The 18,679-nt window shown below is 40.5% G+C and overlaps 3 protein-coding genes across 4 annotated transcripts in view; 1 reads left to right on the forward strand and 2 right to left on the reverse strand.

Annotated features, from left to right (window-relative positions):
- The window catches only part of LOC149851520 (alpha-mannosidase At3g26720-like), a 43,043-nt gene extending 38,342 nt beyond the window's left edge, over window positions 1–4,701 (reverse strand). For both annotated transcript variants that reach the window (XR_016430995.1, XM_090001065.1), the window contains exons 1-7: window positions 4,175–4,701; window positions 3,335–3,418; window positions 3,056–3,144; window positions 2,729–2,903; window positions 1,913–2,032; window positions 1,676–1,762; window positions 1,537–1,608 (exon numbers count right to left, since the gene is read on the reverse strand). Coding sequence is in view for 1 of the 2 variants with exons in the window: in XM_090001065.1 (XP_089857191.1) it covers window positions 1,537–1,608; window positions 1,676–1,762; window positions 1,913–2,032; window positions 2,729–2,903; window positions 3,056–3,144; window positions 3,335–3,418; window positions 4,175–4,378 (831 nt within the window). In the remaining variant the exon portion in view is untranslated. The remainder of the gene's footprint in view (window positions 1–1,536; window positions 1,609–1,675; window positions 1,763–1,912; window positions 2,033–2,728; window positions 2,904–3,055; window positions 3,145–3,334; window positions 3,419–4,174) is intronic.
- Window positions 4,702–7,708: 3,007 nt separating this feature from the next.
- Window positions 7,709–11,350, forward strand: LOC149851521 (uncharacterized). The gene is made up of 2 exons (XM_090001074.1): window positions 7,709–8,119; window positions 10,221–11,350. The coding sequence occupies exons 1-2, from the start codon at window positions 7,790–7,792 to the stop codon at window positions 11,109–11,111; spliced, it is 1,221 nt and encodes a 406-aa protein (XP_089857200.1). The 5' UTR covers window positions 7,709–7,789; the 3' UTR covers window positions 11,112–11,350.
- Window positions 11,351–12,833: 1,483 nt separating this feature from the next.
- Window positions 12,834–17,388, reverse strand: LOC149851522 (trihelix transcription factor ASR3-like). The gene is made up of 3 exons (XM_090001047.1): window positions 16,699–17,388; window positions 16,515–16,556; window positions 12,834–13,496 (listed from the first exon to the last, which is right to left on the reverse strand). Exons 1-3 carry the CDS (start codon window positions 17,306–17,308, stop codon window positions 13,210–13,212), a joined length of 939 nt encoding a protein of 312 aa, XP_089857173.1. The 5' UTR covers window positions 17,309–17,388; the 3' UTR covers window positions 12,834–13,209.
- Window positions 17,389–18,679: the final 1,291 nt, after the last annotated feature.

Raw genomic sequence — 18,679 nt, forward strand, 5'->3', positions numbered from 1 at the left:
AAAATCTGCCTTTAGAATGAAGAGCAAAAAAACTCCACAATCCTCATTGTTGAAAATGTTAAAATCTCACATCCAAAGCTCCCAAAATGAATTAAGGTGTGTTTGGAGGTCCAAATTGTCCCTTATAAGTAAAAGTGGTCTGGCCAAAAATTGACAGACCTCTTAGAAAAATCATAAAATTTGAGTGTCAATATAATATGTTTTTCGACAGTATTGTACACTACATATCGGGATGTATTGTATGGTATGGTACATTATCATAAGATGCCTAGAGTGTAGTACTGATAAAACCTTAAAACTAGTTTCAAAGATATAACATATTTGTTTTCCCCTTTTTAGCTGTGTATTGTAACACATCATGCAGTACGTTGTGACTTTTACAGCACTTATTTTAATCACTATTTGTATAAAACTAATAGGATTTCTGTATTATACAATGAAAATATCGATTGCTGCTCATTATTGACAAGGTAAGGGATCAAGAATGTCTGGACATGAACTCCTCTCCTCTATTGCAGGTTTCACTTTGGATTTTCACTAATGCAGCTCAAAATTTATAATTTTCAGTAGTCTTAGATTCTACAGTCTCAAGTCTTAATATGAAACTCCATGGACGGACCTCAATGAACATGTCCACATATGAGGTACCATGGAGTCTATTCTTTTGTTACCAAATAAAATTCCCAACCTGGAATCACCTGCCCTTAGACCAAGACCAACTTTTTATTCAACAAAATGTGTAGAGAACAGCCAACTTTAGATCCAAAGTTATTCTAGGAACCAACATAGCCAGTCTGCATCAGACAGCAAAATTGAAGCCACGCTCAATTTCAGTTATGCTTTGAAAAGCACTGCACTTGAGTTCCATAACAACCAGAAACCCATGGTTTCTGTGTCACCCATTCCCTGTCTAGGTAGTGGAAGTTCAGTGGATTTGCAAATTTAGAGGGAAGTTGAGACAAACTTGGTTATAGATGGTGGTTTAGGAGAAATGTATTGGGGTAGCATTTGTGGAGTTGAGCGGTGGGTCAAGGATTTGGAACTTTTGTTTATGCACCTGAAAACAGATTTGCAAATATCTCATCTCCAGGATATTTTGCCAATCTCGGAATTGTACTCCTTCCATTTCTCCAACACTTAGGTTATAACTTCCAACTCCCAATGGAGACCTAAGGTTCATTTAAAGGGTATATCTAGCAAAGCCAATAGTCAATCAGCCTAGTGATTTCAGGGAAAAAAAAGTTCACACGGCCTTTAAAACCAAATTTCTTTCATTTTTTAAAGAGTTATATAATTGTAAACTACAAAAAGAAAGAGGGGAAATTTATTTACTGAAATCAAATGAGTATCTCCATCTTAGGAAAGGATAGAAGTATCCATACAAACAGCCATGCAGTGCTGCAACAATAGACTCCTTACAAGCACTAGATTTTAAATAGAATAGCTAAATACATGTATTGAATGTCAGACAGGAACCGGAAGCAAAACATGAAGAGAAAAATGCAAGATCTTGAAATGCAAGCATGTCAACATTACTTGTGAAATTGCTGCATTTACGAAGTCATCCACCCGCTCTTGGACATTATAATCAAACAACAGGACATCATCCTGAAAAATGAAACAGAGATATGAATGTGGGCATTTACTCACATACCAAAAAGTCATGGACACCAACCTGAACAACTGGAGAGTCATCATTCACTTCAAAATGGAAACCACGTGGTGGTTCATAGTCCCCATTAGGAAAGGCACCAGCAAATACCTGGAGAAAGAATAATTGTTACAACTTACAAGCTGATGCTCACTTACTACATACAGCTGCTTGAGAAACATATTTCATGCCTTAGGAAAACCCCTCTTTCAGTCCAGAACATTCAGTATAGATAAGACATAAGCCACAGGGTACACTTACTTGTGAGGATGATCCAAACGTTTTAGAACCCTGCCATACAAACTCCAGATTCTTTTTATCCCTTCTTTTCTTTAGGTCTTGGTAATCGATTCGAGCAAAAAAAAGTGAATCAAAGCCAACCTGAAAAAGATCACAAACTAATGAAAAGGAAATCTACCTATTTTATGTTCACCATCTTATATGGTGTTTTTTCAGCACATTTATTAGTATGCATTTCAAATTCCATGTTATGCCAGTGGCATAAAGAAATAATAATTATTTTGATCGATCTCCTCCTAAATGCTCATGGCACTCCGTTTTTTATGTTCAACAAAGACAGACCACTAAAAAACAGGAGGTACATTCTACCAACTAACTACAGTGATGTAAAAGAAATGGCATCATTTATTTGATGGCTCAAATGGATGCTACAAGAATCATAAGTCATAAAAGACAACAAAGGTCCGCACATGGATGAACATTAATATCAGTGCAGTATGGAATTATAATTTTCCATGAACTAATTGAAATAGTAAATTACCAAGGCACAGGGAATGTTCACATAGCTACAATATCTCATAAGCTAATTTTAAATTGTAAATTACTTAAAGAATGTCCATTGCACATCACAAAAAATAAACATTCTAAATTAAGCCAGGGAGAAAATTGCTAGTTCCAGTAAAATTTGTATTAAGTCTCTTTGCAAGCAAATTCTATTGCAACCCAACAATTCGCACTCTGCTATTGAAAATAAAAGAAGGAAAATAAATTACTCCACACAAAATATAAAATGCCAACTGATCCATGGCCATCCGGGAAAAAAAAAAGGAAACTCACTTCTGCACTGAGCAAGTAAGCTTGCACCGCAGAGTGCCCAAATGGGTCAATCTGCCAACCAATTCTTGGTGTCTGGCCAAACTCCTTCTTAATAAACTGGTGACCAAGAGTCGTCTGATCTATCATGTCGATGTAATGTGCTGTTGCTTCGTCATGCATGCACATACCACCATTTCTACACAACCAGTGAAAGAAAACAAGAAATGCAGCTCAATCTATTTCTATACCACCAGCCGTAGTACTCCAAATTGACTGGAACACGAAAAAACAAGGGTACCCAATTCATAATAAGATTGCAGTTGATTGTAAAGACGATAAAAATCATACATCAATTCGAGTTGACCTGAGCTAACAAGCTCCTTCATAATCTTATGCACCATATCGCTCTGCTCTCGCCACCAACGCTGAAAAAATGCCTGCATTGCCAAAAAAATCAGGTCCCTTGCAAAACGAAAAAAAGGGAACCATAGCATCGTAATTCGGAAGGCGTCAAAACACCAAAATTCCTGATCCTTTTCACTTACAGTCAGCTAAACACCTACCAAAAAAACACATAATAATAACAATTAAGGAAGAGAAAATACTAGTGTTGGCGAGTATCATTGCCTGTTCTACGAAGATAAATTTCCGATTCTTATCCGCCAGCAACGCAGCAACAACAGAGTCCAATACGTTCCGCACACATGCTCCCTACACATAAAAAGGGAAAAAGAAAACCGGCAATGTCGAATTAATCTGTTAACTTAGCGGGCCTCATACATATACAATCGACTTAGCAAAGGCTGCTTTTTTTTTGTTTTTTTGTCACATCTAACACCCTTGGGATCTACATGTTTTATTTAGTGAGAACCGCTTTTGGATCGCTGGAATCCTACCTGTATACAGGTTTTTCCAGCGATCCAAAAATCAACTGCTATAATGCATCGCTCATATAAACATGTTTTTTCATTGAAAACTCATGATCCAAAAATCAATTCCTACTAAATCGAACATGTTGAAGACATTTATAAGATTAGATTGACTTAAAACAACAGGCATCAAGAGATTCCAACTATTTGTAGGCATAGTGACAAATCTCCCTGATTTATGAAAATCTCGTGAGAAATTACTTGAAAGTTAAAAACGCAAATTTTTTGTGATACTTATGTTTTTATCGGTTATTTATCTTAAAACAGTGTGTTTTTTATTTTTATGTCTTTATAAAAAATATTTTTATACTTTAAATTTATTTTTTATTACCGAGATTTTGCCAAAAAAAGCAAGATTTACAAATATATATATATATATATATATATATATATATATATATATATATATATATATATATATATATATATTCGAGTTTTTAGCTACCGAGATTTTGCCGTTTTTTTTTACTTTTGTCACTATAATTGTAGGTACAATGGATTGTATTAAATATATATATAGAGAAAGAGTGGGGCCCACCTGGATGGAATTGTTGGAGCCGACGTAGTACTGATCGATGGTCTTGAGCCAGCCGACGTCGTCGTGGGAGTGGGGCACCAGGTGCACGTTGATCTTCCCCTCCACCACCCCCGGCGTCGTGTTGTACGCAATGTACCCGCCCTCCGCCCCCACCGCCAACAGTACCACCACCGTCACCACCGCCAGAGCCCCACGCCGCGCCATCACTCCGCCCAACTCCGGCGGATTCTCAAAAGGACGATCGGAACGAAATTTTCCGAAAAAACCTACGCCTCGAAGATACCGGAAACCCGCCGGAATCCTCTCATGATCTCCTTCTCAGCATCTCAAGAGAAGGATCGTTTGGACGATCGGGAACGGATTCTCAACAAACGGAATATCGATCGATCGTCTCCGGAGGATCGATGAAGAGGCCGCAGGTAGAAATGGCGGGAGAGGGAGAAAGAGGTCTTGCCGCTTCCTCTTCTTCTACAGTGTGAAGTGTGAAGAGTGAACTTCAGCATGTAATAAAAGAAGCGAAACCAATCATAGATGAGCGATAAGGTCATCCAAATTTTATTCAGATAAGTTTGTACTGTTATCAAGAAAGTGCTCTTGACTTCCGTCTTATTTACGAAAATAACATAGCTTCCGGACGTTCTGTTTTTTACCTTTTTGTTAGTCATATCATATGGTGACGAGAATGAGCACAAATACGTAAAGTCTGCACGTTTCGATTCTGCCAGCATTACATTCGTCAAGGGTAGACTTGGCATTAAGTAAATAGGTGGAGGCACTTTTCGAAAAACTGTACATTTTATCCACGTGGTATCTGAATATGAAACGGCTTTTTTTTAAGAGGCTATACCAACTTTCTCAATCGCTTTTTCCCTCCTCTAAGCCGAGCAAAACAGTTTCTCTCTGTTTTAGGGTTTTAAGGGGCGCAGCGACCGGATAAGATTCGGGAACAAATTGTGTATTTGAAGCTTTAAAAATTTATGAAAATTATCATCCGTTGATTTTTAAACCTTATAAAATTTATTTATTTTTAAAGGTAAGCTTGGGTTAGGCATACCCTACCAGTTATTTATTCATGGGTTTTTAACCTGCAATGACAGCTCCTACCAACCACACGGTCAGAATTTAAAAAAATAAAAATAAAAATCCAATACCATGTTTCATTTAGCATCATTTTTATTACCTTATTATATATATATATATATATATATACTAACCGTAGGGATGTGATCTACCTGCTTCGTTCTGTAAGAACATGCTCTTGAATCATCGGATTTTGATGCATAAATGAGATTTTTTAAGTTTTTGAAATCAATGGCTCATATTCTTTGTAAGTAATTCAACCGTTCAAAAATCATAATTTTTTTCATCAAAAATATACATTCCATTGGTTAATTCCTAGCAAAATTATCATGCCAAGCACATCCACATGGTTGGATTTGAAAAAAAAGTGTTGAAAATGCCCATGTTTTGGTTCTCTCGTATTGTAGTGATTATATATGTACATATATAGTAATGAGTTTTTCAGGGTTTTTTATTTTATTTTTAAATTTTGACAGTACGGATGTCATTTATGTACTTGGTTTTATAGGGAACACCTCTTAAAGCGTTTGTTTCTGACACATAGGTGGGTTTTCTATAAGGTTCAAAAAATCAACAATTCAAAATCTTTGTAAATTTTTGACACTCAAAATATTATTTTTTTCATCGAAAACACATGATTTAGGTGTGGATTCTTTGTAAATCGATCATGCCCAACACATTTATGGGGTTAAAACTGCTAAAAAAATACCGAAAGGGCAGAAAAAACCTATTTAGCATGTATCATTTAGCTATTAATTTTGCACCTACCCATATCTCTATATATCACCTACCCATATCTCTATATATAGAATAAATACACACATATATATATATAATCATTAGAAAAGTATTATGGTATTGGATGATCAATAAAACTATTAGATTAAAAATGCAAAACTTAATTTAAGAAGAACATTTAATATTGAAATGAATATATTAAAAATGAAAATTTAAAGAACAAAAGAATAAGAATTTAGAGAAATTTACTTTCAATTGATTGTTTAGTGATTTTGATTTTTTTTTTGTCTTCTTTCCTAGTAGTTAGAACCGTGTCTTTGGTTTTATGCAGCCTCTAATATATAAGTAATTTTCAAAATTGCATTACATTCATGATTTATGTTATTAGCTTTTTAAAACTAAAATTTAATTAAACTTTTCCTTTAATTTTATTAAGATAACAAAAACAAATGATCAAGGCTAGCGGGTCAGGTAAACGGGTTGGCAGGCTAGCGGGTCAGGTTGGCGGGTCGGGTTGGCGGTCGGGTTGGCCGGTTGACCTGCCCGCCTAACCCGTTTATTAAACGGGTCAGCCGGGTTGGCATACCCCTAACCCGACCCATTTAATAAACGGGTTAGGTGGGTCGACCCATTTATTAAACGGGTTCGTTTTTGCCCGACCCGTTTAATAAACGGGTTAGGCGGGTCGACCCGTTTATTAAACGGGTTCGTTTTTGCCCAACCCGAACCCGCCTAAGAGGCGGGTTGGCGGGTCGTGTCAGGTTTTGCCACCCCTAGGTTAGGCTGACCCCTACCGGTTATACAAGGATACCATTGAGATTCCAACTTGTGACGTTCCAACACAACACAAGGTGATGTGCACTGGCTGCTCCATAATTATCTTAAAAAGAAAAAATAGTCTCTAGATTTTTAAGACTTGCATAATTATGAGGAACTTGTTGACATCCACCATATTTCTTAAAAATGCAAATGGTTCGGATCCAGAACAACTAAATACATGGGGGAGTCAAATCCGGTCGGATCTGAAACAGTAAAAAATTACAAAACCTCTATCGTGGATTCGAAACCCATTTGCATCATTTACATTTCAAACTTATGAGCTCCCCGCTTGTTTGGTAAGAACAGCTAGTGCACATCACCTTGTGTTGGGAAATTGCAGGTTCAAAACCCAATGGTATAGTTGTGTAACTGGTAGGGGTCTGCCTAACCCAGCTTGCCTTTATTAACAAGTATGACATAAACTAGACCCATTCTATATTAACAGTTTTTTTAATATTTGTTTACATTGAAGAACTCAGGTTAGACCTAGGTCATATATGAAATTACATAAATCAAACCTGTCTTCGTAAGCTAACCAGACCTCCTGAGTCCAACACGGATAGTTAATCGGACCCCTTTCTCTGTTATCAAACCCTAACCCTGCTAGATAAAGTATGGGTCAGGATCAGATCATACCCAACCCATTGACACCCTTGTGATCGAAGCCCTTGTTGGCATATAAACTGTTTCCAACCTTTTCCGGATTCAATATTCCCATATAAAACTACATCCGATCCAGTTCAATATGGCATTAGAATTCTGACCCGTTTCTCGAATGTCGGTTTTGGACCCACCACAATCCAGACTATATCCGATCCGTTTTCACCCATAGGCGGTGCTACAAACCTAACCAAAAAACCAACGAAAAAGAATAGAAAACGGACACTAAGCGAGGGAGCGAGAAGCCAACGCGATTTTTTCCTTTCCTGTTTGGCAATCCGTCATTTCCTTTCCCCCCTTCCTTCCGAGCGAGCGGCCATGGCCGACGATTTCAAGGCGAGGGTGGACAGGGTCTTCAGCTCGCTGTTACAGACCATTCCCTCCGTCGCTTCCTCTTCGCCGTGGACGCTCAGCGACGACGACGTCGAGCGGAGGGAGTGGAGCAGGGACGAGCCCAGCGAGGAGAGGGACGAGACTCCTTCTTCCTCTTGCTTCGATGGGTTCTGCAAGAATACCCGCAAGAAATTCCGGGGCTTCGGAGACGAGACCGACGGTTTGGATGGTCGCGACGATAAGGAGAGTGATGGGGAGGATGAGGACGGGCAGGTTCTGTCCGCAATTGGGTTGGACTCGACTCTAGATCAGGAGGTGTCATTTTCTTCTTCCCCACCTCGCTTTTTTGAACCTTGACTCACCCAATTCGTCTGATTGGGAATTTTGATGGTTTGTTGGGTGTTTTTTGTTTTGTTTAGTTGTGTGAGTTTGGCTGTTTTCTTCTCCCTTTTGAAAATCATAGCTTCTCTTCGTTTTGGTTTAATTGACATTTCTTTTTTTTTTTGTTTTTGCCTGGATGATTTGTTGGTGTTCGTGGTTTTGGTTATTTGTTCCAGATCTTTATTGCATTTTTTTAGTTCCTGGTAAGTGGTAAAGATGATTTATGCACTTAGAAAGAGTTTTGGATTAGAATCTATTTTTGGTCATGTTGGTTGTAGATATTGGGTTGCTTGTCTTTGTAGTCTGGTATGGATTTTTTTTTAGCCATCTCCCCAATTGGATGGGTTTTCAGTTTTCACCATCTGTATGATTCTGCTGTTTATGGGTGGATTGTTGTTCGAAGCATTTTGCTGCAGGATATGCGTGTCTGTAACCTATCGACCATCGGAGGATTTTCTATATTATTCGGATTTGAACCACATGGCTTCTCTGTCAGATGGGTGTATAGTAATATATCAGGGTTCCGTGGCTTGAGATCTGGTTCTTGCTTGAAACTATACTTCCAGCAAGTGTACATTTTGTCTTTCTTGTTGTTTTTGTGCACAACAATGGCAATTTTGAAGCTCAGGAACAGGTTCTTCTCACAACCGTGCTTCCAACAAGAATGAGGTTCAGGAGAGTGCTCATTGTGAAACAAGTAGGCAGATTATCTCCAACTTTCCATGAGACACATAGCCATAAATTCTACTTGCACACAAATGCATCTTGTCTGTGTCTGTGTCTGTGTTCTCCTTAAGGATGAGTTCTGCCGGCTAATATATGCAATTTTTCATGCTTGCTTATGCATGTGTGTTTCTCATAAGACTGTTTAGTCTTTACATATCGTAATCCAAAATTGTGTTGGGGGAGTGTATGTTCCTGTCTCCTCTTTTCCTTTCATGTGGGCACCGGTATATGAAAGGCTAGTTTTCTTGCACAGGAAATCATGGTTACAGCCTAGACAAATCGAGCTACAGTTGGCATAATGTATGAAGCTTTCTTTTTAATTGAGATTTTTTGTATTTCATGTAGAATATTCACCAACAAAAAAACATTGATTTAGATGGTATTCTAATTCTTTGTGTTTGATATGACATCCAATATCATTATCTTATCTATCACCATGGTGCTTGATAAACAACTTTTCATGTGTATTGGTACTTGATAAACAACCTTTCGTGTGTATCTATTTGTGTATATGCTTTAATGATTGCTCCATTAGTGACCCAGGTGCTTGGGTGCTAGCTTCCCTAGTATTAATTGCTTCTGTGGAAGTTCATATCTTGGTTATAGTTCCTGATGTTTTCTCTCTTCTCATGCTTCTCTCTCATATGTAGGCGTGAATCTTAGGCCCTTCCCATGTGCTCCCATGAGTCCTTAAGCTTCCATGTGTCCCACAAATTTCTGTTTTTGAGTCCATGCCCATATTTTTTGCTGCCTGTGTCCATTCCCATCCTTGCATGTACTTGTGGGCATTCATTTGCACGGTGTGTTTGTGCCACAAATGCAGGCATTACCTGGTATGCATAATAGCACAAGATTCTGTTGAAGATTCAACCTACCGGAATCACCACATGTGGCCTTAGAAGTTATTTTCCTACACTCAATTGCGGTTGTGAATTGCTGTCAGCAGTTCAAGAATCAGTGGTTTTTTGTTCCATGAGGGCCCAAAACGCATCTTCTGAATACAAATGCCTTTAGCCATCTATATATATTTTTTCCAATATTAAAATTAATCAAACCTCTGCCAAACTTTGCTCAAGCAATTTTGATGCATGCAAGGAATGAGCTTTGATGGCTATGGTGAGGTTTTGTTGGCCTCCATCTCAGCAACTGTTGGCAAATCATTGCAAGCTTGGATCCTATGATCTTCTTATGTCAAGTGAACCCTCGTAATTATTCATTTGACTATTCACATTCTTCCTAAAAAAAACTCTAAATTGCCTTCTACGTTTAATTATAGGATATCTATTCTCACTGGAGACTATTGCTGCAGGCTGAAGAAGATGAATATGACAAAGTAGCGGTTGGCAGGGAAAATGTAGGTGAACGTGTCTACATGAATGAAGTGAACAAGTATGGACCTCGTGTAAATTTTCATAATGTACTTCCTGATTCATTAGAAGAAGGCAGGAATGCACAAAGGGATCCACGTGCTAATCATGTTGCAGCAAGAGACAGACTAAGAGAAGATGACCAACATGCAACGTCCAGTTTCAATTCTCATATTTCTCACGGTACGACTGCTCTTGAGAAACAAACGGATGATGGGGTGAATGTGAAATCTATATTGAAAAGGAAAGAGAATCCCTCGGACCCCAAGCCCAGAAAGCGTGTCAGATTTGATCCAGGGTGCAATACCAAGAAAGAGTTGGGAGGACCTCATAGCTCCTCTATGGTTCCTCATGATTCATCTATGGTTGCACAAACAACTGAGAACGAAGTTGGAGACTGCCTGGTGCCTCAAGGTTCTTATGGGGTTCCTGATTATGTAAGAAATCCTTCAAAATATGTTTGTTATACTCTGGATTGGTCAACTGAAGATGATGACACATCTAATCTCCACGCTTTTAAAGAATTTTATAACACAGTGAAGCCAGCTACCGATTTATCAGAGGAGGCAGGGAGCATGGTGACGCTCCCCAAGTCTGTGACTTTTACTCCTAGGAAGAAGCCTAACACTGCTATGCCAGTGGGCAATCAGGATGTTCTTGAGTCTCAGGCTCCTAGCCTTGTTGGTATAGCAGCAGGTGAGACCAAAGAAGGTGAAGCATGTGCAATGGAGGAGGACCAACTTGAAACTTCCAGTGCTGATAAGGGTGTCGGCACTCGTAAAGTGGGACGTCAGTATCGATCGAGAGCTTCTTCAGATGATTCTATCTCATGATCGAATGCTTCCTACATGTTACTGAAAACATCTGACGAACTCTTTCTGCATTTAGTTTCTTTACCTGTTGTATTCAAGCTTGAGTTTTTAACTCATGTCCTGTTAAGCTTTTTCAAATGCTTGTTCTCTAATAGAATTAGCACTTAAATTGTAGTGTTTGAAGAGTATTTTGAGAATGGTGCCAATTAGAAATTGTAAATCTGAGTGGATGGGTGAACTTCATTTTGGGAACTTTTGATGTTGGTGTGCATCCAGCTGCATGAGTTGTGGTCATGTTTTCCTGTAAGGTACAAAACCCAAGTTGGGGGATGGATGCTCCCTTCAATCAGGGACTGGCCTATGGAATGTAGAATCTGAGAGATGTTCTGCTACTTGGACAACTCAGTCAATGATGGGAAATCATCTGGTGATTGCTCTATTGCCTGCTGTTGATCTTGTTGAAGTTACTCTTCAAGCAAGAAAGAAGAGTATGCTGTTCCCAAGTTGGAGTCTTACAATCCCCTTTTGTCCACTGGGCGTCGTCACCTTCTTTTCTCAAGTTGGTCAAAGGTGACCGAGTCCAGTGGCTGATGAAGGGTGCAATAGGTTAGACGAATGTGTGTTTGGTGCAGGGAATTCAGTGGAAATGGAATCATATTTCATTAGATCCTCTTTGTGGGAGGAGATCTGGAGTTTGCAAAATGAACGTCAGAAAAGATAGTTCAGCTGTGGTATTTTAGATGCAGTTCATCACCTGGATGAACAGCATCAGAGCCGTCAGAGGTCGCTCTGACCTGATGCGGTTACGCACTCCTGAATAAGAGACCTGGATGCAAGCCTGAATCCTGTTTTGGGATGAAGGCGTAGTTGTTGTTGTTTGTTGTTGTATGCAAGCCTGAATCCATGTTTGCCAGATACAACATATTGTGAGATTTTCATCTGACTGGTTTATTTTACAACTCCGTCTGCAATTTCATGAACCTATAAAATTTTTATTGCCTTCGCATTGAATAAAATGGCTCAATAAAGTGTGGATCTGGGTTACAACTCCAAATTCAGATCCAAGTTTACCTTAATCCCACTGGGTTTGACCTTTTAAAACCGATAAACCGCAGTCATCCATTGAATTCAAATCTGGCACATTCAAATCAACTGACCGTTGGTATAGATCAGCATACGCATAGTTCAAATTTGCAACCCCATCAAGCACTTTGAGCACATCGGTTTGAAACTCAAATTTCTGTCAAACCAAACAGCACCAACTTCGTTTCTGCACTCTTCAGACCAGGCACCACTTATCGCCGATAGTTTGAAAAGATCGTGATGTTAATGGTTTTTTACAACAGCTAATAAAAACACAAAAACATTGCGATAGTCAAAATATCAATAACAAAAATATCACAGTATGTTACTCAAAAGCTTTTCTATCTGATTCTTCATATTTTCATAAAACACATTATTAAAGCCCATTATTTATTTTCTATTTTTTTTACATTACTTAGATTTTTACAACTTTTTTTTTTCAAAAAAACCCACTTTTTAAAATTCCTCTCAAGAAAGTTTCTAGCCAAGACAATATCACATACTTCGAAGATAATCTCTTTCATCAATTTTTGGACCCACACAACAGCCACACTTGTTGATAAAGGTGTTTCGCCATAGAGTGATCAAGGTTCGTTAACCACACAGAAACATGGCCTTGCACAGAAAGACCCTGGATGTATTTACTAGCACAAAGATTCTCTTTAAATCTTTTTATTCTTCAATCAAACTTTGAACATCATCATCATGCCTTTTATTACAAAAATAGAATCAAAGCTTGGTGGTAGCTTAGAAGTACCACTTTTAAGAGCGTCCATATTGAATCCACTTTTCATTTACCAGTAGCTTATGATTTATGGACAGATAAATGCTCAGCCTACTGAGGATCCAGCTGAAGATATGCCTCATATCTTATTCAATCAGCAAGCAGGATTCTTGGCATCAACCTTCCATATTCTATGATCAACTGGAGTTTGATTTCTGCGCTTACGGTTTATAACAATGTACAGTGGGTGTCTAAAATTCTGATTTTATGCACAAAAGATGATCCATCACAGGTCGCCAGCTCCGGCTGCCATCACAACTTATCTGCAATTTTTGCAAGTGCGCCAGCGAGCTTGTTCAGGACCCCAACCAAGCTATCAGCATGGTCTTTCCTTTGATTTCTGTCTAATTGGCAGTTTATGTTCTGTACCTCAAGTTGTGCAGTCAACATTCTGCTATTCCTCTCCAGAATTTCAATCGACCTATCCTGCATATTTATCTCACCCTCCTCAGCAGACAGTGGCTGTTTCCGCTTTTGTCCAGCCTGAGATGTAGGCCCTTTCTCAGGGTTCATGGTTGGTTGTTGCTCCATTGCAGCATCTGCACAATAATAACTCTTCAGGAAAGATAGAAGCGTTCAACTTTTGTTAAACATAAGAATTAAACTGCCCTCAACCAGATCATGAAATAGAGGCACTAAACTACTTTCAGTTTTTCTGTGTGACGAATAGTATTTCTTGACTAGGTAGAAAGGATAGAACTGCAAACTGACTCAGGAACTACAGTATGGTAGCCTTTATGAAAAAAAATCTCCATGACACTCCATGGGATTCAAAAATGATAAATTTGTGTCAACATTCTCTTCATCTTCTTCTTATCATTATTATCAGTTCCAGTAAATGGTTCCCATTCTTATTCTTGTGATTTAAGTAAAAAAAATAATCCATAACCAAAAAACCCCACAATCCCGGATTTAATCATAATGTGCACCCAGAACCAAACTGAAAGGCAGACCATGCAGCAGCCACGTACATTGCAGTGGATGCTTCACATTGACTTGCAGTTAATGTGTGAAACAACAAATATAATTTGTGCATTTAACAGATAATGAAGAGTCAGTTATGTCAAACAGTTTTAACATGAAATTTGTAACGAACTGATAAATTTCATGTTTTAAGATCTAAGGACAATCAATGGAGCAAAAAAATACTGTTCATAACACTGGATAGCACAGATCTGAGCTACAGATATGTTGCTTGGCCTGACATTATAGCCTCCTTCAGCCAACTTACCAATTCAACCACTAGAAATGGTTTCCATAAAAGTTTCTAGTATCACTTGTGCTTTGCCATAACTTTACTGAGTTCAAAATACCTACTGACGAAACAAATGAAACATACAACAATGTCCTCAGTTAGACAAGAAATGGATGAAAGATGCAACTATACATCTAAAAGGTAGAGGTACATATTTTCCTCATTTCCTGGCCTAAGGGCAACAATCAAAGCATTGATTGTAAGCAGTCATATATAATCCCTCTTTCCCCTCCCACCACCTTCGCCACTGCCCCCTACTCCCCTTCCTCGCTGCCCCTTCACCCCCCCCCCTGTCCTTTTCTGCCGAATGGCCTCCCCTTACTCTGGTTCAACTTCTACCGCCTTTGCCGCTGGCTTCTTGCCCCGCTTCGTTGGCCACTTCTCGAGATCCACCCGGCTGCTCTCTGAGGCCACCAGCAGATGCAACGCCCACCAGATTCCATCTGGCTATGTCGCCGTCTACATCAGGGCCTAGCGCATCGATTTGGGTCCGAAGGAACCTAGGCTCCAGGATGGCCTCCTGATCGGACGTCCATGGCCCCTCGCTCAAGCTCATACTGAGGCACATGCTGAAGAAGTGGCGGAGCCTCTCCCTCAAACCCCCGAGCCCACCACTTCCTGCTCCATCTCCCCGCCACTGCTCTGTCTTGTCCAACGACGACGACATTGTTGATGAGCCCACTGCCGGCAGCAACGCCCGCCGGACTCCAGCCGGCTGCATCGCCGTCTACATAGGGGCCGTCTACATGGGGGCCAAACATCGTCACTTTGTCATCCCCACGTGCTACCTGAACCTCCCAGTCTTCGCGGCCGTGCTATGACAGTCGGAGGAGTTCGGCTACCAAAGCACCAGTGGTGGCATGGTGATGGAGGCCCCAGGGAAGGGGCGACAAGGAAGAGACGGCGGTGGGGAGGCCTGTGATGGCGTGATGGTGGGTGGGAGAGGAAAGGGGAAAGAAGGGAACCCATAGAAGCCGTCCGATCTTTTTTAAACCAGCAAACATATTTGTGCAATATACATATTCTAGTTTCCACACACACACACATACACACACACACACACACACACACATATATATATATATATATATATATATGAGAGAGAGAGAGAGAGAGTAGGGGGGTAGCTGCCTACTCCAATCTGTGCATATCGCCAGCTTAGTGGACTTCTGAAGTTTTTTTTTTCAAATCCGACCGTACAAATGTGTTCTACATGCTTGATTTTATAGGAATGGACTCTTGGATCTTGTGATTCCGACGCATGGGTCAGTTTTTAAAAGGTTTGAAAATTGGCAGCATACAATTTTCATAAATATTCAAGCTGAAAAATTCACATTTTTTAATAAAAAAAACAAGATCCAAGTGACATTTTCTAGGAAATTGACCATGCAGAATGCATCTATGGGGTCAGATTTTTAACTTCAGTAGGCACCTACTCCCCACTCATATAGAGTATGTATCATTTTTTAAACGAGAATGCCACTAGAATGGATGTGAATGTAAAGATGTTTGGTTTTCTTGGCCTCTGACCATTACTATTACACACGGTCTATATTCCCTATTCACTTTTGCAATACCACGAAGCACTGACAAGTGACACCAGTCCTCCAAGGGATCTAAACAAATGAATTATTTGCTCAAATTCTCAATGTGTAGTCAACAGTTCTCATCCCAAAAGACACTTTGAGAATCAATAGATTCCAGAATGACTATTTCTTGGTGACAAGCAGATCTACCAAATTATCTATAAAGTTCTAGGCTTCTAGCACATAGGTTGGAAAGAAACTAATTAAGCAAAATTTCTGTCAAAGTACTTACACTGAAGATCACCAAACACTTAATGTTCTAGTGGTTATGCAAGGTGTAGATGGTATGCACAGCACATAGTATTCATTTTTATATCATACATGAAGTGAATATCATCCAATAGAGCATCTATGGCTTTTGCATCTACTAGATAACTGGTTTAACATGTTTTCAGAAGGCATCTATATGTTATATTCCACTCTCATTGATTAACAATTGGAATCCTTTGAGGCCTCTAATGGCATATAGCAGAGTGATCTGATTCAACATATTTTCATACAACAAATCTATGAATTCTCCATACAGAAAATCAAAAGCACACGATCACCAACAGAAAATATTGCACTCAATTATGACGCAAAGCAATTCGGGGAAAGAAAAGGGTAGAACGGAGACGAGATATCGAATCCCAATTCATCATCAGAACAATCAGAGCAAAGAAATCCCTAAATCCAGAAACCCTAAACCATATTCAGATCAAAATATTAGAGCGTACCCGGATCAAAACACCTTATAAAACACGGATGGCGATGATTCCCTGCACCAAAACATGAACACAAAAAGAAAGCAAAGAAAAGAAAACATCAAATTCGTCACGAATAAAACCCCTAGAAAATTCTCAGAATTCCCAACCATGAACGAAATCCAATGTCCAAAAGAAGAAGAAATCCGAAGCTCACCGACACTGATCGGCACGGCCGGAGTCGGCGACACCAGGCTCTTGACCTTCACCTCCGCCGGTGGACTCGGCGGAGGGCTCCCGTCCTCCGCCTCCTCATGCCCGGGCTGCTCGAAATAAGAGAATAAGACCTCGTCGGCGGGCCTGCCGGTTTCGAAGATCGGCTCCGCAGCCAGCACGGCGGCCTTTCTGGCCGCCGACGCGTCGCTGTCGTCGAGCATGTCGTAGGCCTCCCGGTCGAAGAACCCCGGCAGCCTCCGCTCCCTCCTGGCGTCGTTCCCCAACACCCAGAAGCTCTCCCCGCCGCCCTCCCTCTCCCACTCCTTTATCTTCCTGAAGTCTCCGGCGAGGTTGCTCCACCGCTTCCGGCACTGCACCGGCCCGCGGTCGACGCCGTGCAGCCGGCAGTACGACGAGATCGCCGTCCATTTCGGCTCCCCGCCGCCGCCGCTTCTCCTCCCCCGGCTCTCGGCGTCCCCCTTCCCCTGGATCAGGACCAGGATCTCCTGCCGCGTCCACCGAGGGAGCCTTGGTGGCTTATTCTCCTCACCGCCGTTGCCAGACGGTGACGCAACGCTCAAGCCCTCGTCCTCAGCCCCCCCGTTCCGCATTTCTGCCTAACGGAGTTCGCCTTTATTCCGGGTTCTCCGTGACGGCGTTTAGTCGGCAACGCCGTTAAGAGAGTTTTGAATTGAGTCCCTTCTCTTTCATCTACGGAGAAGGGTGATGACCCTATTTGGAAGGAGGGAGGGGGGAGAGGAGAGGGTATGGATTTTTTTTATGGGGAGGGGGGTTTAGGGTTTGGAGGGGGGTTGAGGGTTTAATCAAATTTGGTGTTGATTATGAGAATCAAACCTATGGTTTCAATGAAGGCGAATGAATTTGTTGTTTTTAGATTGGGGGTGGAGGGGGGTTTAGGGTTTGGAGGGGGGTTGAGGGTTTAATCAAATTTGGTGTTGATTATGAGAATCAAACCTATGGTTTCAATGAAGGCGAATGAATTTGTTGTTTTTAGATTGGGGGTGGGGAAGGGGGTGTCTTAAAATTTTCATTATTCATTTGATTTTTTTTATCCTTTGGTGTGGGCATTAAGGAACCTTCCCATAAAGTACCACACAAATAACCCTTTCCCTTTTTGAAGTGATAGGGCACCCCACTGTGAGCCATCACCCCCATTCCTACTTTGCCCCTATGGTGTATATTTTGTTCCCTAGGACTTTGACCCCTTTGGCTCCAAGACTAGTTGGTATTTTTTTTTTTTGAGTTTTACTTGAAGAAACCGCCCCCAAGTGCAGAGACCTAGTTGTGCTGGCTCACCCCTTTGGCTCCAAGACTAGTTGGTATTTTTTTTTTTTTGAGTTTTACTTGAAGAAACCACCCCCAAGTGCAGAGACCTAGTTGTGCTGGCTCAACCTACCGTACTACGGTTTCTGTCCATGTCGGCATAAAACTCCGAGGGCTTACCCCTCGACCCCAGAGAGTTGCCAAGCTTCGGCTTATGTAGAGAGTGACACCCATGGGATTTGAACCTAGTCTGCCCCTCTAACAGTCTAAGCCTCATCCCACTACGTCAAACCCTTTGGGTCTAAGACTGGTTGGTATTTGCTAATTGGGTGGTGACATATTTGAAGTGGAGTATGATTGTGGGTTGTTTAGACATTTTAAGCTTGCTTGGATGAACATCAAGAGGCAACACTGTTTTAATAGCCGAATTATAGAGATCCAAACTTTTCCTATGATTTTGATTTTTAACCACAAGTTAGGGTTTGGATGAAAAAGCTATTAGTCATTATTTTTGGGGCCTTGTTTAGGTGATAGCCTTTATATGGAAAACCTAATGCAACTTAACAACCCTTGGGTGCAAGGGGTAAGCCCATGGAATTTTACGCTGCAAGGACAGTGATCGTAAATACATGCCGGTACGCAAAGCCAATGCGGCTAGGTCTCTGATCCTGGTGGCAGTTTCTCGGAGTAAATATTAA

The sequence above is a fragment of the Nuphar pumila genome, chromosome 1 (genome assembly GCF_984573655.1).
Source record: "Nuphar pumila chromosome 1, dmNupPumi1.hap1.1, whole genome shotgun sequence".
In the NCBI taxonomy this organism is placed as follows: domain Eukaryota; kingdom Viridiplantae; phylum Streptophyta; class Magnoliopsida; order Nymphaeales; family Nymphaeaceae; genus Nuphar; species Nuphar pumila.